The sequence below is a fragment of the Bubalus kerabau genome, chromosome 23 (assembly GCF_029407905.1).
Source record: "Bubalus kerabau isolate K-KA32 ecotype Philippines breed swamp buffalo chromosome 23, PCC_UOA_SB_1v2, whole genome shotgun sequence".
NCBI classification, from domain to species: domain Eukaryota; kingdom Metazoa; phylum Chordata; class Mammalia; order Artiodactyla; family Bovidae; genus Bubalus; species Bubalus kerabau.
The window spans coordinates 27,839,922-27,866,192 of NC_073646.1; the positions used below are offsets into that span (position 1 = coordinate 27,839,922).

The 26,271-nt window shown below is 55.7% G+C and overlaps 2 protein-coding genes across 5 annotated transcripts; one reads left to right on the forward strand and one right to left on the reverse strand.

Moving 5' to 3' along the window:
• Positions 1-140: 140 nt before the first annotated feature.
• On the forward strand, positions 141-17,857 carry RNF40 (ring finger protein 40). Of its 4 annotated transcripts, XM_055562644.1 has the most exons (21): positions 141-280; positions 389-592; positions 1,004-1,171; positions 1,306-1,447; positions 2,091-2,297; positions 2,841-2,962; positions 3,084-3,230; positions 3,328-3,402; positions 4,495-4,614; positions 4,711-4,890; positions 5,085-5,220; positions 6,037-6,158; positions 6,245-6,672; positions 6,759-6,876; positions 7,002-7,151; positions 7,329-7,541; positions 7,622-7,747; positions 8,837-8,977; positions 9,070-9,171; positions 11,274-11,454; positions 12,161-12,509. In XM_055562644.1, exons 2-20 carry the CDS (start codon positions 461-463, stop codon positions 11,448-11,450), a joined length of 3,006 nt encoding a protein of 1,001 aa, XP_055418619.1. In that variant the 5' UTR covers positions 141-280; positions 389-460; the 3' UTR covers positions 11,451-11,454; positions 12,161-12,509. The 4 variants fall into 4 exon arrangements, with proteins under 4 accessions (XP_055418619.1, XP_055418621.1, XP_055418618.1 ...); XM_055562646.1 differs by lacking the exons at positions 11,274-11,454; positions 12,161-12,509 and adding an exon at positions 17,651-17,857; XM_055562643.1 differs by having other exon boundaries at positions 11,274-12,509.
• On the reverse strand, positions 15,434-24,640 carry ZNF629 (zinc finger protein 629). Its single transcript, XM_055562647.1, has 3 exons — positions 24,440-24,640; positions 21,963-22,070; positions 15,434-21,804 (listed from the first exon to the last, which is right to left on the reverse strand). The coding sequence occupies exons 2-3, from the start codon at positions 22,033-22,035 to the stop codon at positions 19,271-19,273; spliced, it is 2,607 nt and encodes an 868-aa protein (XP_055418622.1). The 5' UTR covers positions 22,036-22,070; positions 24,440-24,640; the 3' UTR covers positions 15,434-19,270.
• Positions 24,641-26,271: the final 1,631 nt, after the last annotated feature.

The window sequence follows — 26,271 nt, forward strand, 5'->3', positions numbered from 1 at the left end:
AGTTGCTAATCTGGGGCAGGCGGTGTCTTTAGGACTGGAAAGTAGACCTGTGTTACCGGTTACCATGGGAACTCTTTACTGGCCAATCACGGAGAGAAGAGAGTTCGGAAAGAAACCCATACAGACCCGAGAGGCGGGACAAAGCGAGACCAATAGAAACAGGAAATGAAGACAATTTCGCCACATCCGGGACTGCCCCTGGCGCCTGCGCTCTGTGCTGGGGAGGCCAGTGACGTCCGGTGGAGTCCAAGATGGCGCCCTTGGGCTGATCCTGCTGCCGGTGAGGGGCCCAGGGCCAGCGGGGCAGGGACCCTGTGGTAGGTGAGGGGGAGTTGCGTGATTGCGGAGCTCCGGCCGCCTCCACATCTTTTCGCTCTGTCTTCTGCAGGTGATAGGAGTGCAGTCTCCGCCTGCCTGACGTCCCTCGGGAGACCCTGCTCCTCTCTTCGCTGCCGCGGCCATGTCTGGGCCCGGCAACAAACGCGCCGCTGGGGATGGGGGTTCGGGGCCCCCAGAAAAGAAGTTGAGCCGCGAGGAGAAGACCACCACCACGCTCATAGAGCCCATTCGCCTGGGAGGCATCTCTTCCACGGTTCGTGGGTTCCTGCCTCAAAACTTGCTAGAACTCCCATCTGTTTTTCCTCCACATCGTCCTGAACTTAACTCCCAATTCCCCAAGCTTAGCAAGATCCACTTTACAGAACATTGCTGAAGGAAACCGAGGACACGACGTCAGCCTTCCCTTTACAGATAGGAAAACGGGTTCCCACAGGGCGTGTGGCTTGTCAAAGACTTCAGTAGAAGAGGCAGAAGCAGAACATGATCCGCCTCACAACCCAGACGCTTTCTCTGTGGGTGTCTGAGCTTCGTTAAATCCTAGTGGCAGTTCATTTGGGGAGGCTCCCCACTCCCATCCGTTGCATTTGCTTTTCTTGTCTTTCTCTGTGATTGGGTTCTTGGGCCCTGCTTGACCCTCTTCTTGGCCCCTTTATTTCCTTGGTAGGAGGAGATGGACCTCAAGGTTCTGCAGTTCAAGAACAAGAAACTGGCAGAGCGGCTGGAACAGAGACAGGCATGTGAAGACGAACTCCGAGAACGAATTGAGAAGCTGGAGAAGCGGCAGGCCACAGATGACGCCACCCTCCTCATTGTCAATCGCTACTGGGCCCAGGTGGATGTCGCTCTTCTTTCGAAGACCTGGCCTTGATCCAGCTGCCAATCCTCAGACCCCTCTACTAGGAAAGGAGTATCAAGCTGGGAAGCACCTGAGGGATTCATAACATTTTTGGTGCTTTCTCCCTTCAGCTGGATGAAACTGTGGAAGCCCTTCTCCGACACCACGAGAGCCAGGGGGAGCTGTCTTCAGGGACAGAGGCACCTGGGACCCAGGAGGGGCCGACACGTGATGAGACCCCTCTCACAGAGCCAGGGACTTCGGAGCTGAGGGGTAGGGCCAGAGCCCTAGGATCTGGGAAGCTTAATTAAGTTCTGGGAAAGGTCCTGGAGAGGAGGGGACTTTGATATTATTAGGCTGCCGAATTCCCTGCTTGCTAACACACACAATTGATTTCCTTTCTAGGCCACAAAGGGTAGTGGGTAAGAACACAGGCTTTGAAATCTGAGTGATATGGTTAAGAGTGCAATTCACATCTTGACACCTGTAGTTCAAAAAAGTATTAAATGTTGACTGTGTACTTGGCATTGTTGTAGATTTGGAGAAGACAAATAACCAAAAAGAGATAACTTACTGCCCCAACCATTAGGAAAGGAAGTGATTAAAACCACAAGAAAGAAGTTGCGGGAGGCGGGGGGGCCTGAAAGGGAGTTAGTGTGTGTGCACTTTAGTTTAGATTGGGGAAGGCAGAGAAGGCGTCCCTGAGGAAGTGATTTGGTAGCTCTCTGGCCTTAGGGACATTGCCTCCCTGAACTGCTGTTATTTCACTTTTAAGATGGGGATAACACAATCCTGCAGGTGTTGGTTGTGTTGATTTAGTAAGCTATAGAGCGCTGAAGGGCTCAGTCCGGAACTTGGTACAGAGTAGTGGTGACTGTTGCCGTTGTCCTCACGAGGATCTGTCCTTCCCTCCCAGAGCCCCTGCCAGTGCAGCTGCGGCCCCCTCTCAGTGAGCCAGCCTTGGCTTTTGTGGTGGCCCTTGGTGCAAGCAGTAGTGAGGAGGTGGAGCTGCAGCTGCAGGGCCGCATGGAGTTCTCCAAGGCAGCTGTGTCCCGTGTTGTGGAGGCCTCTGACCGCCTGCAGCGCCGGGTGGAAGAACTCTGTCAGCGAGTATACAGCCGAGGTTAGTTCTTTATGCCCCCACCCTTGAGGTGCCCCAACTTTCATTTCTCTCTTCATGGTATCCCCTCCTCAGTGCTCCTAGCCCAGAGGCAACCACAGTTCCCCAAGGGATATATCAGCCACGTTCTCAGGAGAAGGGTCAAACTGTCAGTGGGGGATCTGGTTTTGATTTCTGGAGTTGAGGTCTAGAGAGATGGGTAGAAGGAGTTGTTGATACTGGGGGAGGGGTCCTCCTCCCTTGGGGCTGGAGACCTCTTGGGAGCACTTTCACAAATCTTAGTGGCAGTTACTGATCCATCTAAGGCATAGCATCAAGGGCCCAGCCTTAGTTCTGTCAGCCCCGCCTGGGTGTCCTGGGCAGATGGCTCTCCTCTCTGAGCTGGTTTCCTCCTTTGTACAGTGGGGATAAAGACTCCTGGCTTTGTCATGAGAGAGTGGCAAGACAGCTGGTGGATCACACTGGGCACGTAGCAGAGTCCAGAATGAGTTAGTACTTTGACCCACTGCCCTGGACTTGGCTCTTACCTGAGCCCTGCCTTCCCAGGGGACAGTGAGCCCCCCGGTGAGGTGGCTCGGGCACGCACCCGGGAACTGGGCCGTGAGAATCGGCGGCTACAGGACTTGGCCACCCAACTACAGGAGAAGCACCACCGCATCTCATTGGAGGTGGGAGTTGGGATTTTGGGGTGGGATTGGAACCAGGACAGGGTTTGGATTAGTTGGACACCCAAGGATCTTGGGGAGCCAAGTCTGTCATCTAAGCTTCTGTCCCCCTCATTGTCCCCAGTACTCTGAGCTCCAGGATAAAGTGACATCTGCAGAGACCAAAGTGCTGGAGATGGAGACGACAGTAGAGGACCTGCAGTGGGACATTGAGAAGTTGCGGAAGCGGGAGCAAAAACTTAATAAGCATCTGGCAGAAGCCTTAGAGCAGGTGAGGCTCGGGGCTGGGTCAGATGGAGCCTGAACAGAGTACTTGGGGCCCTAACTTCTTTTCTCGACACCCATCTGTCCATCTCTTCTCTCCACAGCTCAACTCTGGCTACTATGTGTCTGGGAGCTCTTCAGGCTTCCACGGGGGCCAGATCACACTCAGCATGCAGAAGGTGAGCAGCAGCATTCTTCCTGGTCCCTCCCGCAACTTTTTCTCTACTCTACCCTTGAACTTCCCCCTTAGAATTACGGACAAACATAAGCTGTGGTCTTGGAGGTCTTTGCCTGTCACTCACAGTGTTTTGTTTTATTGTTTAATATCTGTACTCAGTGAATAGTTGCTGAATACTGAATGTTAGCTACTGTGTAGAAAGCAGTTATTTTGGAGAAAAAAACAGAAACTTGTCATGGAGCTTAAGTTCTAGTTGGGGGAGTTAATAAGTAGGTAAATCTTATATCAGTTGATTAAAAGTCAGTCAGTCAGTTCAGTCCAGTCACTCAGTCATGTCTAACTCTTTGCAACCCCATAGACTGCAGCACACCAGGCCCCCCTGTCCATCAGTAACCCCCGGAGTTTACTCAAACTCATGTCTGTTGAGTCAGTGATGCCATCCAACCATCTCATCCTCTGTTGTCCCCTTCTCCTCTCGCCTTCAATTTTTCCCAGCATCAGGGTCTTTTCAAATGAGTCAGTTCTTCACATCAGATGGCCAAAGTATTGGAGCTTCAGCATCAGTCCTTCCAAAGAATATTCAGCACTGATTTCCTTTAGGATGGACTGGCTGGATCTCCTTGCTGTCCAAGGGATTAAAAGTACCACTGATGAAAGAGGTGTTGGTTGTGTTGGAGGCGTTTGGCATTCTCGTTGTGTAGCTGAGAAGGGGCCTGCTGCCACTGTCCATTCCCTGTCCTGCTTTTGCTCTCTCACTTCTTTGTCACTGCACATTTTTTTTCTTTTTTTGGTGCTGCAAAGTCATTGTTCCCTGTTCTCCTTTCCTCAGCTTCCTCTTCAGGTCTTCCAGGAAGGCTTCCTTGACCCCCTGTCAGGTACAAGCCTTGGTTCCCAGCACTGACCATGCAGTATTACATTTTCTCCTACTTGACTAGGAACACTTAGGAAAGTGCCTGGGTCTGGTTTGTCCCTGGGCCTTCAGAGTCCATCACTGCTCCACATAGGGGAGCTTGGGCAGAGCATATGGTGGGGCTGTGAGGGATGCATGCCTCATGCCCTGGCCCTGCCTTCCACTGGCCTCCCCACTCCACAGTTTGAAATGCTGAATGCGGAGTTGGAGGAAAATCAGGAATTGGCCAATAGCCGCATGGCAGAGCTGGAGAAGCTGCAGGCCGAACTTCAGGGGGCCGTGCGGACCAATGAGCGCCTCAAGGTGAGTTGTGTTTGGGGCTGGGAAGGCATTAGCCTGCAGGGTAGGCACTGAGCTCTCCTTCCTCTTGCTGAGTGAGCTCAGACATCCTGCCCCTAGGTAGCATTGCGGAGCCTTCCCGAGGAGGTGGTCCGGGAGACGGGGGAGTACCGGATGCTGCAGGCACAGTTCTCACTGCTCTACAATGAGTCTCTGCAAGTGAAGACTCAGCTGGACGAGGCCCGCGGGCTGCTGCTGGCCACCAAGAATTCCCACCTGAGGCACATTGAGCACATGGAGGTATGCCCGTGGAACAGGGGTAAGGGTCAGGCCCTCTGGGTCAGGTTGTTCCTGGGTCAAGGGTGTCAGAGTCCGGGGTGCCTGCCAGAGATCCCTTGGGAATAAATTCTTCCTAAGCCACTGAGGTCCGAGGTTGAGGGTGGGCTTGCCATGAGCCCGGGGCTTATGTGGGTCCTTATTGCCTCACCTCACAGAGTGATGAGCTGGGGCTGCAGAAGAAGCTACGCACCGAGGTTATACAGCTGGAGGACACGCTGGCCCAGGTTCGCAAGGAGTACGAGATGCTGCGCATTGAGTTTGAACAGAACCTGGCAGCCAATGAGCAGGCGGGTATGTGTGAGGACAGGGTTGAGGTGGGGCCTTTTGTGGGATTGCTGGGCCCTGGTGTGGCCAGATGCTTGTCCAGAGGTTAGATCCTTTCCTTTCACAGAGCCTCATCTCCCTGTGGAAAATGGGGACCCCACCACAAGGCTCAAAGGTGCAGTGAGGCTTACAGCCGCCTGAGGTGGCTGATGGTGCCGACTCGGCCAGAACAGGAGCTGTCAGCCCCGTCCATGATTCTCTGGCCTTTAGGGTGCCTCTCCACTAGTTCATTTTACAAAGGTTTATTGAACACCTCTTTTGAGCCAGGCTCAGTTCTAAGCTTTGGGATTATACCAGTGAACAAAATACAAAGAATCCCTGCTGTTGTGGAGCTGTGTTACAGGGAGAGAGGACAGACGACAAAGGGAAAATTGAACGTGTGTAGTAGTAGTAACAAGTATACCAAGAAAAGTAAAGCAAGGAGGGGAGGTAAGGAGGTATTAGGAAAAATGCCAGGGACATGAAACTAAGAAGATGACATTTGTTTAAAAGGCTAAAGGAAGTGGACTAACTTACTTTTGTGAATTTACAGTTATGTGTTCCTTTGAAGGAAATCTGGAAATATTTTTGAAATCTTCATTAGCAAAAATAACACACAGCATCAGATTATGTTTGGGTGAATTTTTTTCAGTTCTCTGCTGAGCTCACTCCCTCTGCATAAGGCTTCAGTTGTCCTCTCCTTTGTAGTGAGAGTGACGGCTCTGGCCCTGCCTCTCCCCTCACTGAGGGGTTGGGCCCCTAACCCAGGCACCAGTCTGACATAGGTTTCCTGTACTCCTCCAGGGCCCATCAACCGTGAGATGCGCCACCTTATCAGCAGCCTACAGAACCACAACCACCAGCTAAAGGGGGACGCCCAGCGATACAAGCGGAAACTGCGCGAAGTGCAGGCCGAAATTGCCAAGGTGAGGAGCGGGATGCCCGGGGAAGCCCATGGCTGGGCCCCAGTGAGCATGTTTCACCTCGGCCCTGTTCTCTCTCTGCTTTGCAGCTCCGGGCCCAGGTCAGTGGCTCTACTCACTCCATCCCCAGCCTGGGCCACCCAGAGGACTCCAGCCTCAGTGCCCCAGTCCCAGGGAAAGAAGAGGGTGGGCCAGGCCCTGTTGGTGCCCCTGACACCAGAAAAGAGATGGCTTCCATGCCTGGCGCTGCCCTTACTACCTCGTCAGCGAAGAAGGAAGACCTGGTGCCCTCCGAGGAAGAGACCCAGGCCCTGACCCCCGGGGCCCAAGGACCCTCTTCCCGGGGCCGAGAACCTGAGGCCAGACCCAAGCGGGAGCTTCGGGAGCGAGAAGGGCCTGTTCTGGGACCCCCATCTGTAGCCTCGGCTCTCTCAAGGGCTGATCGGGAGAAGGCCAAAGTGGAAGAGGCCAAGAGAAAGGAATCAGAACTCCTCAAAGGTCTCCGAGTAGAGCTCAAGTGAGGCCCTGTTCTTTTCTCCCTCCCACCCCTGCCCAATGACCTACAGCCCTACTCACCCAGCCTTCCTCCTGTGCCTTCCCCAGGAAGGCCCAGGAAAGCCAGAAGGAGATGAAATTGCTCTTAGACATGTATAAGTCTGCGCCCAAGGAACAGCGGGATAAGGTGCAGCTCATGGCAGCGGAACGCAAGGCCAAGGCTGAGGTGAGGGCAGGTAGGGTCTGTGGGATATGCAGAAAGGCTGCCCCAGGGTTGGGGGGCGGTGACCAGAGTTGAGCCCTGGGTCAGCAGGAAGCAGTGATGAGAGAGCCCCCTCCTGGTGGTTATAGGTCGATGAACTCCGAGGCCGCATCCGGGAACTGGAGGAGAGGGATCGGAGGGAAAGCAAGAAGATCGCGGACGAGGATGCCCTGCGGCGCATTCGTCAGGCAGAGGAGCAAATTGAACACCTGCAGCGCAAGTTGGGTGCCACCAAGCAGGTGTGACCCCCACCCCACCCCCAGCTTTGAATGTTGGCATTCCTTAAACCTCCTGGTCTAACACACGGCCGGGGTCCACTCTGTGGGTCTTTGTACAGCCGTGTTTTCCTGCGGTTTCCCCACAGTTGATCTTGTCCGTCTCCCACGTTCCGTCTTGCCCCTGCCCACTTGCTGCAGGAGGAGGAGGCCCTGCTGTCAGAGATGGATGTGACCGGCCAGGCCTTTGAGGACATGCAGGAACAAAATGGGCGGCTGCTCCAGCAGCTGCGAGAAAAGGATGACGCCAACTTCAAGCTGATGTCAGAGCGGATCAAAGCCAACCAGATTCATAAGCTGCTGCGGGAGGAGAAGGATGAGCTGGGCGAGCAGGTTCTTGGCCTCAAGTCCCAGGTAGGGCTGCCCCAGGCTTGTTAGGGTGGGACTGGAGAGGCAGAGGCTCCCCAGCACTGAGTCCCCACTCCTGTCCTTAGGTGGATGCCCAGCTCCTGACCGTGCAGAAGCTGGAGGAAAAAGAGCGAGCCTTGCAGGGCAGCCTTGGGGGTGTGGAGAAGGAGCTGACACTGCGCAGCCAGGCCCTGGAGCTCAACAAGAGGAAGGTGAGGCAGATGACCTGGGCCAGAGCCTGGCTCTGCTGCCCTACACAGCCCTGTTCGTGTCTCAGACACTTAATGTGTGCCAGACCCTGTGCTGAGGACTTTCCCTGTTGGGTCATGTTTCGCCTTAAAGTAATCCTACAACAGTTTTCATCGTTATCTCCTGTTGTGTAAGGGAGAAGGCTGAGGTTTAGGGACGTAGTTGACTTGTTCAAGAAAGAGTGGAAGTGGAATTTGGGCCCAGGTCTCCTTGACTCCACAGCCCATGTCCTGACCACTGCACTAGCTGTCTTTGTTACATAGTTGTATTAACCCTAAGAAATGCCTCTAGCTTGTGGTAGTTGTTGTTCTGAGGGGAACAGAATCAGGAGTGACATCACTTCTTCAGTTCATGGTAAAGGCTTAACATTGACTTTCATCTTTTTTGTCCTCTGGACTTCTGTTTGGTTCATTCGTTTAAGCAGTGTTAGTCATGCTTTTGCTGGGTACCAGGACTGCACTGAGTGCTGGGGAGATCACAAGAACAAATCACCTCTGCTGGAAGTGGGAGCTTCCAGTTATGAGGGGCAGAGAGCAAGCCGATAAGATTAAGCAACACTGTTTCAGATCACAGCATGTCTTTCTTTCTTTGGCGGCACTGCATGGCTTGTTAGACCAGGGCAGTGATGCCCGGAATTCTAACCACGTGGCCGCCCGGAAACTCACAGCATGTCTTATGAAGGAAATAGAACTGTATGAAAGAAAAACAGGAGAACCTCTCTCAGGAGGTGACATTTGAGCTGAGGCTTCAGGGAGCCGCAGAGAGAAAGTCTGTGTGTTGGGGGAGTTGAGGGGAGCAGAGTACCCTGTGGAGGCTCAGAGACAGGAGAGAGGGTTATGCAGGTCAGGAGCCAGAAGTGTTGGGAATGAGGAAGACGAGGTGAGGCTGGTGGGGTCAGGAGACAGAATCAGTTTCAGTGAAGATATTGGACTTATCCCAAGAGCAGGAACCACTGGACAGTTGACATAAGCATCTTTGGGCCATGGCTCCACACGCTTGGCTCCCCAAGCTCAGGCCAGCTGTGCCCCTCCTCCCCATTCCACCCACCTCAGGCCGTGGAAGCAGCCCAGCTGGCCGAGGACCTGAAGGTGCAGCTGGAGCACGTGCAGACACGGCTGCGAGAGATCCAACCTTGCCTGGCTGAGAGCCGGGCTGCACGGGAGAAGGAGAGCTTCAACCTCAAGAGGGCTCAGGTGTGTGGTCGGCAGGGGGTGGAGGTGGGGGCGGGGCCAGCAGGTTTGGATTGAGGACCCTTGCACTCAGCCTGCCCCTTCTCCTGCCCCAGGAGGACATCTCCCGGCTGCGGCGCAAGCTGGAGAAGCAGAGGAAGGTGGAAGTTTACGCAGACGCTGATGAAATCCTCCAGGAGGAGATCAAGGAATACAAGGTAAGGCTGTGGAGCTAGGTTGTGCTCCACGAACCTGGGAAATCTCAGATTGGGGGTTGGTGAAGCTCCAGGGGGTAGTCCAGGGAACCCAGAAATAAGGTAGGATAGCAAAATCTGGGCAGAATCCATTGTGGAGAATCAAGAGAGCTCTCAAGTGTGGTGCACATATATTCCATGCCAGATAGAGTGCTGAGTGTGGGAGGACTGGGACCTATACCTGGCCTTGGGTCTCTTGAAACTGACAGTCTGGTGGAGGAGGCAGCCAAATAATTCTTTCTTCTGAGTGATGAGCAGTGTGATGGCAAAGGCCAGAGGGGTTGGGGGCAGTCAGGGGAGGCCCTTAATAGCTCTGGGCGTGGTGGGGAGGGGGGCACGGTCAGCCGACTTCCTGAAGGAATAGCCTCCAGAGGAAAACTGCAGAGGGAGTCAGTGTTGGCCATGAGGAATGGAGATGAAAGGGTCCAGCAAAGGGAGAGGCAGAGGTGGAGGCCCCTAGTTGAGAGAGGCATGCTGGAAGCACAGCTGGACAGTGGTAGCTAAGAGGACAGAACCTGGGCTTTTGATAAGTCACAAGCCTGGGGGGCGGGGAGGGGGTGTTGGGCAGTGTCACATCCTGAAGGTTAGTGAGCCAGGTTGAGATTCTTGGCTTATTCAGTAGTCAGTGTGGAGACATCCAAGGGTTTTAGACTGGAGAGTGACATCTCAAGGATATTGAGGATGAGGTACTTACTCGTGGGACTTCTTGGGAGGCTGTCTGGGAGGACAAAGCAGAAGGGCTGGTGTGGAAGACAGAGGCTTTGGGGGATTGTCAGCAGAGGTGAAGGCAAAAGCCACGTGGAACTGGTCACTCAGGGAGGGCCTGTGGCCTGAGACGAAACAGGGGTCGTTTTCCCTGAGCAACCTCAAAGCTTAAATAATGGACAGAGGAGAGATTTCCCTGGTAGTCCAGTGGCTAGGACTCCACACTCCCAATTCCGGGGTCCTGGTTCAATCCCTGGTCAGGGAACTAGATCCCACATACCACAACTAAGACCCAGCACAGCTAAACAAATAAATAATTTTTTAAAAAAGAAGGAAGGAGAGCTGCGTAGAGTGAGATGACTGGGGAAGTTTCAAGGAGGCAGGGGTGAGTGAGTCAGCGCCAAGAAAGCACGTGAAGCAAGTGATGAAAGATACTTTTTGCGTTTGACATTCTTGGTGGGAATGGTTATTGGGTAGAGGTGAGGGTCAGATCACCTAGACTCACCGGGAGTGGAAAAGACTGAGGGTGAGTCAGTAAAAAGACAACCTTTTGGAGCAGTTCGGCCTTATAGGGGTGGAAACAGCTGAAAGGGGAGAAGGGAAGGACTTTGGGAGAAGTTACAGACTGTGGAGCCTGTCAGATGCTGGTGGGTAGGATTCTGAGAGCTAGAGAAGAGGTGATACTTGTGGGGAGTGGCTGAGGTAGTGGACTGGGCTGGGATTTCAGGCAGGATAGAGAAAGATTATTGGGAATGCTGCGTGGAGGGAATTTCCTATCTGGAGTAGGAGGTGAGGCCTTTCGGCAGGTGGGAAATTTCAAGGTAAGAGAGATTTATAAAACCTCCATAGAGAGAAATGAATCAAGTGGCCCACAGCTGGATCTCTGGGCAGCACCAGGGATGGGCCCAGTTGAGGGTTGAGAGCAGCAGATTTCTAGTGGCACTGCCATGCCCAGTTGTGACTTAGCAAGTAGAAAGTAAACAGTCAGCTTAAGCCAGGATTGGGGTTTTGCCAAAGAAGGCTTAGTGGGGCAAGGGATGAAGCCCCAGGGCAGAGGAGCTCAGGCTGGAACCTGTGGGTCATTGACCTTTAGCAGGAACTTGTGACCACTGGGCATCACCACCCAAGTTAGAGTCTAGACTGTTAACTCTCTAGTTTTGATAGTAACTAGATAGTATCAGGCTGGGCTCCCCGGCCTGTTTCCTCATGTGGAAAGTGCTTATCCCTACCTCCCAGGGCTATCGTGAGAGTTAGATGCAGCCTGCTGTAGGGTGGTCTGAGTATGAACCATCTCTTGCTGTCAGCTTGGGATCTGGGCACTGTCAGGACTGTTCCTGAGTTGACGCCTTTGCCTGGCCCAGGCGCGGTTGACCTGCCCCTGCTGTAACACCCGCAAGAAAGATGCAGTCCTTACCAAGTGCTTCCACGTTTTCTGCTTCGAGTGTGTTCGGGGCCGCTATGAGGCCCGCCAGAGGAAGTGCCCCAAGTGCAACGCCGCCTTTGGTGCCCATGACTTCCACCGCGTCTACATCAGCTGAACACGTAACTCAGGGGACTTTGGAACACCATGGACCCTGGGGGCTGTGCCTCCAGTCTCACCCCACCCCACATCCAGCGTCCCCCACCTTCCATTCTGGACCCTGTGGGCCCAGCCCCTCCCCACGTGGTTGGTTCAGGGGCCCTAGTGCATGCTAGTGGGTGTGGGATTAGCCAAGCTCAGTTCCACCTTTTCCCCCTAGGTCAGAACTCCAGCCTAGGGGGCACTTGCCCTGCAGGAAAGGTCTGCTGTGAGAGCCCTGAGGGGCCCAGAGCACTCAACGAAACTTGCTGGCAGCTGGCCCTAACCCTTCTCCAGCTTTTTCCACAGCCCCATCCCAGCCAAAAAGTGGAAATTCCTCAGGCTGTGAGCTCCCACACAAGTGGAGGCTCACTACCTACTTAACACACTCACAAGTTAGGAGCAGGGTTGGTCAGATCCCCAGCTCCTTGCTCTGAGACTGGGCCCTGGGGCCCAGGGATACTTTGCTTCACTCTCTGCTCCCCAGATCTGAGCAGACCTTCCCTTCTGTGGAGTTGCTTGGGCTCTTTGGTCTGGTCTTATGCTAAGAGCATCCCCTTGGTGGGAGCACTGTCCTCTTCTGGGAGGCTCCAAGTTTGCTGCAGTCACCTTGCACTCATCTGGGGAGTGAACCAAGATCATCAGTTTCTATCCTAATCAGACCCCTCCCAATCTCTCCTCCCTTCCCAGGCCCGACTTCCCAGGTCTCTGCTGGGTCCCTCACCCTGACCCTGCTTTCATCCGGGTGGCCTTTAGTGGAGGCAGAACTTCCCATGGGGAAAGGGACAGACTAGCCCACTGTGCCAACTTCCAATCATTCCAGGTAGAAGAGCTTCATCTAATGCCCCGTGACTGAGCCTGTACCTATATGATGCTTCCTGTGCTGTCTGCCCAAGCAAACTCTATGGGCTATAAGGGCAGTCCAAGGGGGCCCCGGAGGTGGAGCTGCTGACAGGTGCAAGGGTCCACTCCGACCCACAGCCCCTGCTCTAGAGATGTCTTGTATAGGCTGTTGTTTTGAATAAACGTCCAACTCTCAGCCTATAGTCCGGAGCCAGGCTTCCTGCCCTAAACACAGTCCCGGATTTTGGCTGTTAAAACTTACTCCCAGTGCCTCCCAGGCTGGCGAGTGAACCTAGAGGGCCTGCACAGATCAGACCCCACTCCCGCCACCTGCTTATTATACTGTTGTCCGTGGTCCCAGACTGGGCCCGTGGGAGGGGCATGTCTGCAAGGAGAAGCGTCGTGGTCAGCACTCAGCCGCCAGCTTGCTCTCCCGTTCCCACCAGGAAGAGCCGACTCCCTGGATCTCCGCAGCTCCGGCTTGCCACCCCCCTCCCCGCGCCCGCGATCATTGGCCGCAGGGAAGCCGGGAGCTCCAAGCTGCATCCTGGGAAATGTAGTCCCATGTTTTCACCTGGTGGCAGGTCCTCGGAGGAGACCAGGCCTGTACACCCAGTCTGGGCCATGTCTCCCCAGCGGCTTCGCCCACCCCTCCCCTTCGGATGGACAGACAGGACACCTCAGCGGGTGACTTCCTTCATTGGGACTTGCACCGTCCTCTGGCCATGTTCTCGGGAACCGTGTCTAGCGGCGCTTGTGGCTTCAGTGTGCTGTCAGGTCCGCACTCGGACCCTTCACCGAGGCTGTGCTGGGCCTCGCGCTCGGGACGGTGATGACCAGGCTGGGTGTTGACGCTGGAGCTGGAACTGGAGCCATAGCCACGGGAGCGGCCGCCGGTGTGTCAGCAAACACCCCCTTGCGCGACCCCACAGCCTTATCAGCAGTCGCACCTTCGCTGGGGCCAGCGGCCTTGTCAGCCTTCGGGCTCCACCTGGCGCCCGAGGTTTCGGCAGGGCCGCATTTGCTGGTCCAAGTCGGACCCGAGACGGAGACGCGGGCTACATTGACTTCCGGCGCAGGGCTGCCGGCTGTGGGCGCGCTCGCCGAGGCACGAGCCACGGCGGGGGATGGCATCGGGCCGCCGAGGAAGTGTCCGCGGCCCCCGGCAGTGGTGGCCAGGGTGGGGAAAAAACACAGCATATTGCGTCATAGAGATGCCGTCTGGCTCAGAAAGGAGCGCTGCAGGTCGGGGCCAGCCAATCCTTTGTGAGCTCTATCCTCTTTCCCAGGAGTCACCTCCACGTGGGCTCCTTACCAAATCCAAGAGACGACGTCACTTCCCCAAATATCTCTCCTAAGCAGTCTCCATATCCGGGGGGAGGGGGGAGTCTTAAAAACTCTCAGTCCTCATGCTTAATAGACACCAAACCACTTTCTCAAGCTTGCGCCCAAGGGAGTGGGATAAAAATCCCAGAATTGTGGCAACAGCAAGCACTGATGCTGCAGGAGGAAGAGTAAGTTCTTCACAAATGTTGGTTTTAGGATGAGCCTGCCCAATACCGGGGAGATCTGCTGTACCAGTTGGGCAGGCCCTTACCCCTCAGTGTGCTTAATCCCTTCCAAGCACCAGTAAACTCAGTGTCTGCAATACTCTGGGCTTTTGGGACAGGGAGGTCAAAACTCCTCCTGGCCCAATCCTGATCTTGGCTGGCCTGTGTGGGTGAGCAGATGTTGGCCTTAGTGGCAAAGGTACCTGTTTTAGCCAGGTTCCAGTGAGATTGGCCACAGGTTCCAGGGGAGCATTTGACTTCAATCACTCTTCTTGAAAATTCCCTTGCTGGAGAAGGGAATGGCTATCCACTCCAGTACTGCCTGGAGAATTCCATGGACAGAGCAGCCTGGTGAGCTACAGTCCATGGAGTTGCAAAGAGTTAGATGCAACTGAGTGACACACACACTAAATGTTTATGTCAAAAAAAGAGCAAAGCTCTGAAACTTGATTAAAAAATAAGTAACACTTCCCTTGGGCTCTCTGGTGCTACACTCTGCTATATTATTTACCAAATTGCTACCATTTATGGCCAGGGTTGGAGGATGGGGCTAAGATCATGTCACTCACCTTAATTCCCCTTTCCCCCAATGGTGTCCTTATCCCCAAGTTACGCCAACAAGGTACTCCACAGTCCAGCCTCTGCTCTCTCGCCTTTTCTCAGTTCCCACCCCACTATGCTCTTAAGCTGACACCTGTTATGCATCCTCTATCTCCCACCCCACCCCTGACCCCGACACTCACTATTTCCTGTTCCTGCAGCCCTCATCCTTCAGGTCACTGCCTCTAGCCAGTTTCCTGCCCCGCTGCTGTGGCAGGTACTATGCCTGGATCCAACCCCTTCTGCTAAGTAAGAACCAATGGGGAACCTACCTGGTGGTCCAGTGGCTGAGACTCTGCACTCCCAAGGCAGGGGGCTCAGGTTCGATCCCTGGTCAGGGAACTAGATCCCACATGCCACAACTAAGAGTTTACCTGCTGCACCTAAGACCCAGTGCAGCCCAATAAATTAAAAAAAAAAAAAAAAGAATCAGTGGGCTCCAGTGTCTGTTCTTCCTCTGGAGTCCCCTCATTTTACAGAGGACTCCTGTGCTGATGGACCTCAGTGTCTCCAGGAAATACAGAATAGCCTTCCTTATTCGCTTCTTCATGAAATCAATTCCCTCTTCTCTTTCCCCCTTCCCCACCCCTTGCTTTCCAGATGGAGAAGGGAAAGGAGAGACAATTGAGCCCGCCTTGGGAGTTGGGGTTAGACAAAGGGAAGGTGTGGAGACAGCTTCCTGGCTAGGGCAGGAGGCCCCCAGCAGACTGGGGCAGAGGCAGGCACTGGGTGAGAGCTGCCTCAAGCAGTCATTTGGGCCAGGGCAAGGTCTAGGCCCAGGAGATAGTGCTGAGGCAAGCCTGCAAGGAGGATTTGGCGGTGCATCCCTGCCTGACCCAGACGATGTGGAGCCCAGGCCAGGCCCGGGCAGGCCCAGGGTGGGGGAGGAGAGGCTTGGTTGTACGCAGAGCTTGCTCCTGGTCATTCTGGTTTCCTTTACTACCTTGCAATAGATCTTAGGTAAATGGCAGCCTTCTGTTAGCCTCAGCCTCTCCACACGTTGGGGGCTCACGGGCTACATCCTGAGTTAGATGACGAGCTAGGTCTCCACCCACTTCTCTTCAGGGTCTAGGAGGCTCTGGTCTGGAGGAAGGGCTGGACACAGTCCAGGACCCAGGAGAACCAGGGGAGGCGGCTGCCAGCTTCTGGAACTAGATCTTGGGCGCTTTGCCTCGTGGCAGTCTGCAGAGGGTGTGGGCGTCATGGCCAGAGAGGGCTCCCTGGGGCAGCACAGCTGGCCCTGAGCCAGCCCAGTGCGAGTCACCAGGCTGCCACCCAGAAGTCGGCATGTTGTGCTGCTTGGCTCTGCCACCTTCTCAGCACATTTCTCCCCATCTCCCAAGAGGATAGATTTTAAAGCTGTAAACCCTCAGGCTCCCACCAGCAAGCACTGGATGGAGATTTCCGGCCTCTGGGAACAGGGCTAGGCTGAGCTTTTGAGTTACATGTGGGCCCTGCCCTGGCAGAGAATGGGCTCTCTCAGCTTGCTCTGAACTTGAAAGAGAAGACAGAAAACACCTGGGAAATCGTATTCCCTTTATTCTCTTCAACTAATCAACATGACCACCGCTGACACAACACTGCTATTGACACACAATACTCAAAAGTGGGGCCTTTCTTCACTCCACGGGGACAAGTCAGATGAGTGGGGGCAAAAGAGGCGGGGCTGCTCACCTGAGGGGCAGGTGTGATGGAACCCCACCTCTCGGTTGTGATGGTTTCAAGCTTCCCCACCATTCAGGATTCACGGCAAGTTCTCCCGGGCTCCCTTCTGACCTCCATATCCATAGCAGTTTCAAGTTTCACCCTATGCTCAGATCAGTTTCTACTCTCCCTTCTGCTTTCACCAATGACGCTGTGACCCTGTGTTGCGCTCCTCCATGAGGGCCTGTCTAAAGAGTCAGGCTTGCGTGGAGTTGGACAGGAGGGGTTGGCTACACTCTGCCTTCCTGACTCGCTTCCGGTGGGAAAGTGCCACGATCCCCTGGGCCTTGGCATGACCTGGTCAGAAGGACTTGACACTGCCGCCTCCCCCAGCCTGCTCCCTGCTTAGTTCCTCCCAAGATGTAGCTCGCTCTGGGAGGAAAGCAGCTGGCTAAAGGAGTTTGGGGAGGTGGGCAACAGAGAACAGGTCACACCCCAAAGGTCTCTGACTCTGCCCCCTTTCTTGCTATGAAACCCCAGACCCCACCTAATTGTGTCCACATCATCCATTCAGTACCACAGCCAAGGCCCCTGGCCCTCACCCTATGACATGCGAGCACCCTACTACGTATGCTACACCCGAGGCCTCGAAAGGCCCTCAGTCAGCCTTGACCATCCACCTTCCCCTGGACTGGCCCTGAGCCCCAAAAACTGCTCTCCCGGACACTTCTGGAGACTGATTCCTCAGGCCTATTTCCAAGAGGATCTGCTTCTAGTTTTACAAGGGGTTTGTTTCTACAAATGATTTTTCTTTCTGCTGCCATCTTAGAGGAAAGAAAAAACCTGCTTGGAGAATGGTCTCCTCTTTCTCAGTCTCAGAGGGACGCCGCCTCGGTCCACGCTGTCAGTAGAGGCAGGCAGGCTCCTTCTCCCCTCCTGGTGGCGCTTTCTGACCTGGCACTTGGGTGGGTGGGGCTTTATGCAGATATAATCAGGGTCTCCTCAGTCCCCCAAGACCTGCCTTTCCCTTCTCCCAGCAGGCCTAGGCTTCTCCTACAGTGTTCTAGATTTCAGTCTTTGAATTTGAGGGTGATCCCTTTGGGAACAGGACAGACGAAGGGTGAAGGACTTTCACCTTTTGAACTTTTAGGTAATGGAATCAGAGGTCTCTTCCACAGGTTTGTAGGAAGCTGGGTCACCCTCTCCAGGGACGTGACTCCCCACCTGGCATCTCAGTTCTACTTGAACCACAGCGCATTACTGGGGCCAACGTGGTGTCAGTGGGTACTTCCTCTGGACCCAGCTCTGGACAGGGAGTCCTGTCCTCCTTTAAGGGTCTCTGGAGTTAAGGGGTGGGGTTCTTGTTATGGATGTTTCAAGAGTTTTGGCTCTTCGACCATTTCAGAGGACAACAGTCTCATTCCCCGCCATGGGAGCAGGTTTGGCAGGGTTAATTAAAGTATGTCACTGTACGTGGTGTGTGAGGACAGGAGCCGGGCCTGGCCAGGGAGTGTGTTTCTCATCATTCTGTCTCCCTCTGAAGGTTTCTGGATAAGGAGGAGAGGAGCCAAGTGGGTGGACTCTGTCTTCTTTCCAAGACCACAATTGGGCTGGGCTGCTGCAACCTCAGAAGGCTCCAGGTACCCAGGTGAGGAAGGTGGTCAGGTCTCCGTGTACTCTTCAGGGACCCACGGTCCAGTCTGTGGGGCATCTGGACACCCATCACTACGTGTCCTCTTGCTGGCTCGTCCTCTTGCAGCCTTGCTAACAGCTCAGATGAGAGAATGAGGTTAAAAATCAGGTTGCTGGCTAATCCAGGCTCTCGATTCTGTCCATTCTGCTGTCCCTTGTTGGCAGAGAATCAAAGGTGGTGCTCTTAAGAGAAGTCTGGCCAGAATTTGACCACACACAGACCTCATGTCTCTGAAGGGATTTATTCTTTGGAGGTCGACTAACAAGGCTTCTCCCTCTCTGAGGACAGAATGTAAGGAAACGGGCTGCCACAGCCTCAGGACTGGTGGCAGTTAGATTGCAGGAGAAGCCTCCCGACAGTGAGACCTGAGAATGTGGCAGGAGGGGCCCTCCATCCCTGGAGGCCTCGCAGCGAAGATGTTCCCCAGCTGAGCTGGGGAGAGGGGAGTCCTGCCTGGCTTGGGGATGTGGGGAACTCTGGTGGCCTGAGCTAGGATTTGCTTGTACTTGCAGTTTGACAAGCTTCTGAAACAGGGAGGACTGGGCAGCCTGGGGTTTGCTGGGTTCCATCTCAACGGCTTCTCCACCTTGGTTCGCTTTCCTCAAAGCACTCTAACAAATCACCCTACTCTTCCCTCCTAATTTTTGTGGTGGTTTCCTAGTCTCCTTATACTTAAAACTTTTATGCTCCCCAAACTTTGGCCTTTAAACAGGCTGGACATGTTTTTTTCTTCCCATTTTGGGGGTTCTTTCTGATCAGGAGTTCCATGGGCCTCTCCCTCTCTCACACACAATCATCTAAGACTTCCCTCATCCCCCACGGAACCCCCAGTGCCTTGAACTGGACCTTCTCTTCCCAGTTCCTGGGTTATTTCTCCTCTGGGGAATCAGAAGGTTCCTCCTCATTCCCACGCTCCTCCCCCAGCCCAGCATTTTCCTTGGTGTCATCGTCCACGGCTCTGGCAGACGGGCTCCCTCCCATACTCTTGGGGGAGAGAACGCTGTGGAGTGAGTTCATGGGAGGTCCTTCTACACCTTCTAAGGGTCACTCCTCCCAAGTCGATGCTGTCGGATTCCCTGTGCTGCTCCGACCCTATAGTTTCACTAGGTTTTCAATACAGTTTTATAGGGTTGTCTAGAGACATATTGGGACCTCTTCCTACAATTAATAGGGCTTTTATCCACTATGGTTTATAGGGTTTTTCTGCTACAGACTTAAAGGGCTTTTTTTTTTCCTACATATTTATAGGGTTTCTAACCCAACAGTTTTTCTCTACTGCCTTATAAGTGGTTCCCACCAACAATTTTAAAGGGTTATTCATCACTGATGTAAAAGCACTACTTTTACCCACAATTCTTTATCCTCTTCTTCTCTACAATCTGATAGGGTTTTCCTCCTTTCCCCACATAACTTTTGAGGAGACCCAGTGTTCCTCTCAGGAGAGAGAGGCCTCTGGTCTCCAGACCCTCTTCACAGGGTGACCCCGGGGTGGCAGCTCCTATGGAGGAGGAGGGCTGAGACTTCTGTGAAGCCATCTCCACACTCGGGGCACAAATAGGGCTTTTCTTCCAAGCTGGTTTTGGGGCTCCCCCCTTCCTCATGGCTGCTGCTCTCTGTGGGTGCGGGGGCCTCTCCCTCACCTTCCTGGCTTGTGGACAGGGTGGCTGGCTCTGGGAGGGGGTCCTCGGGTATGGGGGACTTTTCTCGAGTATGGGTCTCCTGGTGCCGGATGAGAGCCAGGCGATCGAGGAAGGAGGCCCCACAATCTGAGCAGCTGTAGGGTCTGGCTCCCAGGGGGCTCCTGAGATGCTCCAGAAGGACGGAGGAGCTCTTCCCCAGCTCTGGACTCTTCTGGGCTTTCCCGCCGGCATGGACTTTCTGGTGCAGCAGCAGCTCTGAGCTGAGGGCAAAGCTTTTTTTGCATTCGGGGCATTTAAAGGGCTTTCCACTGAGGAAGGGACTGGGCCCCGCCCCTTCCCCGAGGCCAATCCGATAATCGGGAAAGAGATAGGGCTTTTCGTTGCCGTGGGTGACCTGATGCTGGAGGAGCACCGAGCGATCCAGAAAGCTCTCGCCACAGTGCGAACAGATGTAGGACTTGGAGGAGGGCAGCCCCAGCCTGTGGCTGAAACTCTCCTGCCCGTCGGGCATTTTAAAGGGCTGTCCAGGCGGGTCGGCTCTGCCCTCCGCAGCACCGGGAAAGGAATTCCCTCCAAAAGGGAGCCTGGGGGACCGGAACTGAGGTGGCTTGGGGACGGGGTGGGCAGGGAGGCCGTCCGAATTTTTGTAGGGGTTTTCGCCAATATGGATCCTCTGATGCTGCATGAATATGCCCTCGTCGTTGAACCCCTTCCCGCAGACCAGACACTTGTGGGGTTTGGCTCCAGGGGGTGGGGTCAGCAGGGCAGGGTCCCCGAGCCCCAGGAGGCCGTCGCCCTGAGCTCTTCGGGCCGGGGTCTTGCCCCTCTCGTGGATCACCCGATGCTGCTCCAGCTCGTGCGCCTCCAAGAAGGCCTTCCCGCAGTCGGAGCATACGAAGAGGTTCTCATCCATGTGCGTGCGCACATGCGTGATGAGGTTGGAGCTCTGGCTGAAGCTCTTGCCGCACTCGGGGCACTTGTAGGGCTTCTCGCCTGTGTGCGTGCGCCGGTGCTGGATCAGGTGCGAGCTGCGGATGAAGCTCTTGCCGCAATCGGAGCACTTGTAGGGCTTCTCGCCCGTGTGGATGCGCTGGTGGCGGATGAGGGTGGAGCTCATGATGAAGCTCTTGCCGCAGTCGGCACAGATGTAGGGCCGCTCGCCGCGGTGGATGCGCTGGTGGTTGATGAGGTTGGAGCTGACACTGAAGCTCTTGCCACACTCAGGGCACTTGTAGGGCCGCTCGCCCGTGTGCGTGCGCTGGTGCCGCAGCAGCGTGGCGCTCAGCGTGAAGGTCTTGCCGCACACCGGACACTTGAAGGGGTCCTCGCGCAGGTGAGTCCGCTGGTGCTTGATGAGCGTGGAGCTGTGGCCGAAGCTCTTGCCGCACTCCAGGCATTCGTAGGGCTTCTCGCCCGTGTGCGTGCGCTGGTGCTGGGTGAGCTCCGAGCTCTGGATGAAGCTCTTGCCGCACTCGGTGCAGCGGTAGGGCTTCTCGCCGGCGTGGATCTTCTGGTGCTTGAGGAGGTTGTGGTTCTGGCCGAAACGCTTGCCGCACTCGGGGCACTTGTAGGGCTTCTCGCCCGTGTGGGTGGCCTGGTGCTGGATGAGGTCCGAGCTGCGGTAGAAGGCCCGCCGGCACTCGCCGCACTTGTAGGGCTTCTCGCCCGTGTGCGAGCGCTGGTGCTTGATGAGGTTGGTGCTCTGGGTGAAGGCCTTCTCGCACTCGGTGCACTTGTAGGGCTTCTCGCCCGTGTGCGTGCGCTGGTGTTGCACCAGGTTGGAGCTCCAGCTGAAGCACTTGCCGCAGTCGGGGCACTTGTAGGGCTTCTCGCCCGTGTGCGTGCGCTGGTGCTGCACCAGGTGCGAGCTCTGCGTGAAGCTCTTCCCGCACTCGGAGCAGGTGTTGGGCCGCTCACCCGTGTGGATGCGCTGGTGCCGCAGCAGCTTGGACCACTGGCTGAAGCTCTTGCCGCACTCATTGCAAATGTAGGGCTTCTCGGCGCCGGCCGGGCGGCCTTGCACCAGCTCCCGCAGGCTGGGCTCATTGGCCGGGACCACCGGGGGGCTGTTCCAGGTGGTCAGAGTCCCCCACTGCCAACTGGCCTCACAGGCCTTGGTCCAGTCTGACGGGGTCGGGACTACCTCGGGGGAGGGGGTGTCCAGAGGGGTCTGGTGGTCCGAGGGGTTGGCGTGACCCAGCGGGGCCGGGGCATCCTGGGGGCCAGAGGCATCCTGGGAGGGTGTCTCCAGGGGCATCTCTGATGGGTCCTTGAATTCTGGGCTCTGATCTGGATCTCCCAAGATGACCTCCTCCCCAGAACTTTCCTGCTGAGCGCTCTCCTCTTCGTTCCCACTCTCTGCACCTACAGAGAGAAAGGGAGTCTCCAGCCCCCATCTCCTTTCAGAATCGGGGGCAGGCCTCACTTCCCTCCTCCCGGGTTTCTCCCAGAGCCTGCGCCCCTCCCTCCCTGAATGGGGCCACTCTCTCCTCAGGACCGCCATCCCTTCTTGTGTCCCTCACCTGGGTGACCATCGTCCGGGCTCTGTCCAGGATCCTGCAGATCTGGGCCCCAGAGCGCCGTCTCAGGTTCCATCCCGGAACTCAGGGCTGTCCAGTGCTCCAGGGACCCTGGGGGTGGGGTGGGGCAGGGAGCTGAGCCCCAGCCTGCTTTGACTCCCCCAGCCCCACTCCCCCATCTGCCCCATCCCCAGCCCTTATTCCTCCTGATGTGAACTATAATCTCCTACCTCCCCATTTTTCTGTGCCTTGGTTCTCACCGCGACCCCCTCCCCTGCAGGCCTGCCTTCTGCTCCAGAGCTTAAGATCACCACTAAGCAAGTAGGTGAATTTGAGTGTAATTAAAAGCTCCTCAGTCATAACCCTTTGAACCCAGACTGGGGGTTGGAGAAGCATCTGATGCCCACGGAAAAGGAGGCTCTCACCCCACCCCTCAGATGCCCAGAGGCTGGGAAACCTGTTATTTTGTTAATCAGAGGAAGCTCATTAAGACTCTAATTTTCCTCCTTAATGGGGCTGCTAATTGGGACCAATAAACTTTGCTTATGAGCCCCACAGAGAACCAAGACTAGCTGGAACACTTAAAGAGTTAAAAAAAAAAAAAGTAATAACCACCCTGATTTCCCTGAGGGGACAGACACGGCATTCCAAAAGACTGGAGCACTTTCCCGTTATCTAAGCACAGAAAGAAAGAGGAAGCTAGGGCTAGAGGTAGGGAGAGGGGGCAGTTTAAAGCCATCAGGGGCTTCTGCAGAAACTACTTTGAGAGCGAAATGGAAAGGAAAAGAGAGACAGGATGAATGCATGCAGACCACCTGGCATGTGACAGCAGACACAGTGCCTGCCGTATGGTCCTCATCATCTCACCCCCAATCAGGTTGTCCATTTTCCTGATTAGGAAACCAATGCCCAGTGAGATTTCTTCAAGGTCACAGGCTGGGAAGTGGCAGGGCTAAGACCAGAAATGCAAGATTCTGTGTCTGGCATGTCCTGGCCTCTAAGAGAGGGAGATGACCTTGAAAGTCATGTGAAACTCACAAACGCGGGCAGATGGGGAAAGACAGCTCAGTCAGAGCCTGCTGGCCATGGGAAAGGGCTGGAGAAATTCCTGGGACCAGGTTTCCCTGGCTATGAAAGAAGGGGTTGGATCCTGACAACCCAGAGCTCTGAACAAGAAACAGAACACTCCCTGCTGAAGCCTTCCACTATGGTTCCATCCTGGCATCCCTTCTTCTAATCCATTTTCTCTTTTGTTGCTGCTGTACTCCATCCCTAACACGTACTAGGTGTCCAGTAAATTCTGGATGAATGAATGAGATGCCCCTTGCTCCTAGAGAACCTCTTTGGTCCAGTGCTTTGGAGAGGATGGCAGCAGAGGAACAGGAGCTCAGAGTGAAACACAGGCAGCTGTCACTCCCAAAACAGTGATAAGATTCCGGGATGAGGGAACAGGACCTCAGGAGCTAAGTGCGAGAACTCCCTACAACGTTTAGACCCTTAAGAGAGACCCTGTGGGGGCCTGGGCTTTGGGTGGCCATGTGCAAAGACTCCAGAGGAGGCTGTGGGGTGGTAACCAAACTGAAGCAGGAGCTAGCTGAACCCAGGAGAGACAGGAGTTAGATTTTAGGAAGTAAATGAATTTCTTCATCTCTGCAGCTTCTTAGGCTCTGAGAATCCCCCACCCCCATCCGTAAGTGTCTGTGGGGAGGTGGCAGCCGGGATTTCTGCCAAGCTGGGGGCTGCCTGCCTATTTTGAAGAGGCCTGCTGTGTTTGCTGAGGACAGGTGAGCACTCATCTACCTTGATGTCTCTGGAGAAATTCAAACTCAGCGGTCCGGGGTAGAAGGGAAAGGGTTAATGACAAGGCCCACATGCAGCAGGAAAGTGGGAGACCGAGGGAGGTGAGAGGTGCTCGGGCCTGCACAGGCCTCGACCTCAAGCCAGCCCCACTGCGAAGGGAGAGGGAGGGCAGAAGAGCAGGAGGCTGCCTCCCAGAGAGGTGTGGAGAGCGGCCCAGGGTGACCCTGACATGGAGGCAGCTGCGGGAATGCAGCCACCCTGGCCCCGGTCCCCCCACGCCCGCACCGGCCCAGACCCTGGACTTCGGCTCCAGCCGGTCCCCGCGACCCTCCTTCCTTTCTCCAACCCCGAGCCCGGCATCCTCCCCTCCCCCGCCCCCCGGGGGCACCCAGGATTCCCGGCTCCCCCGCGGCGCCCCAGCCCCCGGCCCGGCCGAATTCCCTCTTCCCAGAATGCTCACGCCCTCCCCTCCCCCACAGCCAGACCCTCGCGCTCTTCCCAGAATCCTCGGCCCTCGCGGCCCCTGCCCGGCCCCCACCCCTACCCCGGGCTGCCGGGGGGCGGGGGAGGGGGCTCACGCCCGGGCCCGGGCCCCCGGCCTCCCGCGCCCCATTGTTCCCCGGCGGCCGTCCCGGGCCCTCCGGGCCACCCCCCCGGGAACCCAGGCGTCCCCCACTCACGGCTCTGGGGTCTGGGAAAGGCCGGAAGGCAGGATCCAGCCCCAGGGGACTTAACCCCTTGAATGCCCTGCCTCGGGGGGCGGGCTAGATGCCGAGGACTCTAGGGTCCTTCTCAAGGGGTGATCCCAAGCTGAGGACCCGGGGACCAGTTCAGGGTGACTGGGACGGAGCAGGAAGTGACCCCAGCTTCCCGGGCCCCTCTAGCCTGGAGTCAGAGCATCAGCTCTATGGGATTTAACCCTTTGCCTCCCACAGCCTGGGAAAAAAAGAAGGACGAGGAAGCCGGGAGGTGGCGGAGACGGCGCCCCTCTCTCCGTCTCCAGTGGGAGCTGATTCTCGGGGGAACCGAGATGCCAGTGAGGGGCTCCGGATTTCTGGCCACCCTGCATGTCGCAGGGGCTCCGCCTGCCGCTCCCAGAAAGCCCGAGCTCTGATTTGGTGGCTGCTGGTCCCCTGGGGCCTGCCTTTGTTGGGATTCAGACCCACGAAGGGGTCTTGGATGCCTGGGTTGTGGGTTGGGATTAGGGGCTGGCCGGCCACACTTGGAGATGGAACATCTACAGATGAAAAAAACGGCTTAGTTGAAATAAGTCGCAGCAGCAAGCATTTGGGCTGAGGGGACCAGCACAGCCAGGAGGGATTTGTGGCAACCTGTGTCCCTGGCCCCAGCCTCCCTGGCAAGTGTGTGCCCGCCCCCGGGGCCCCAATTAGCTCTCCTTAGAGGAGGAAACTGAGGCCTGGTTGTGGCAGGAGAGAGGAGGGCCAGAGCCTTTCCCAGTAGCTCCTGGGGCACCCAGCTCAGAGCAAGAGAAAAACCCAGGTGGCCTCCCAAGGCCAGTTTATGTGGGCTCCCAATGCTTATAGCCTTGATCTCTTTTCCTCCTCACTCCAATCCACGATCATCCCCATTTTACAGGACAGGAAACTAAGGTGTGGGATGTGAGGCCATGCCATTATTTCAGTTGAACACATTTGTATATGGAAGCCTATTACCTCTGGGCACTGTGGGGAACAGAAAGGTGGGGAGACCTCAGAGTTGAACAAAAGCTGGGCTCTCTACCCTCAAGAACTCAGAAGGTTTGAGTGTGTGTGTGTTAAACACAAAGGAATTACAGGAGAATGTGAGTTCTGTCTGTTCAGAGACGTGAGTGAGCTGGAGCCAGAGGAGGAACAAACTGTCAGAAATTGCTATAGTGGACGCAGCTTCTCTGGGCCTACGTCTGCCGTTAGAGTGTGTGGCCAGCAGGACAAGAGGCCCCGCTGGGCCTGCCTCTGTTCCTCATCAGCACTGTCACCTTCCACCTTCTCTAGCAGCCATATCTCCATCTTATCCTTGGCTTCCGACACCTTTGATACCTCGCTGTCACCTCAGGGTCTTTCTTTGCTCCCCCTGAGCCCCCTTCCCCTATGTTTCTCGCAGCATGTTTCACCCCAACACTCTCGGCCCCTCCTGCACGCACAGGGGTTAAGAGCAGCTCCATCCGGGCAGGGGCCTGGCCTCTTGTCATCACTGCCATCAGAACAGTAACTGGCAGGTAGTAGGTGCCCAGTGCACGGAATGAAGTCATCCTCCTGCCTCTTCGATCTGTTTCTGGATCAATCCCCAAGCTGGACAGATGGGGCAGAGGTGGGCAGAACCTCCAGGGCACAGTCACTTTCATTCACAGACATCCCCATTCTCGCCCCCTCTCTCTGAGGGATGTGTGAGAGGGATGCCCACATGGGATCAGAAAGGCTGGTGGGCAGATCTGACCTCCAAGGCTCTCTCCAGCCCTCCCAGGGCTACAAAAGTCTGACCGGGCCCTGGGGCAGTGGTGGACAGGAAAGTTGTA

Coding starts and splice junctions, on each gene's coding strand:
- RNF40 (XM_055562643.1), top strand. CDS start 461: ATGTCTGGGCCCGGCAACAAACGCGCCGCTGGGGATGGGGGTTCGGGG. Junction 6,877..7,001: donor AACGCAAGGCCAAGGCTGAG/GTGAGGGCAGGT, acceptor TGGTGGTTATAG/GTCGATGAACTCCGAGGCCG. Junction 9,172..11,273: donor AGGAGATCAAGGAATACAAG/GTAAGGCTGTGG, acceptor TGCCTGGCCCAG/GCGCGGTTGACCTGCCCCTG.
- ZNF629 (XM_055562647.1), bottom strand. CDS start 22,035: ATGGAACCTGAGACGGCGCTCTGGGGCCCAGATCTGCAGGATCCTGGA. Junction 21,805..21,962: donor CCCGGACGATGGTCACCCAG/GTGAGGGACACA, acceptor TTCTCTCTGTAG/GTGCAGAGAGTGGGAACGAA.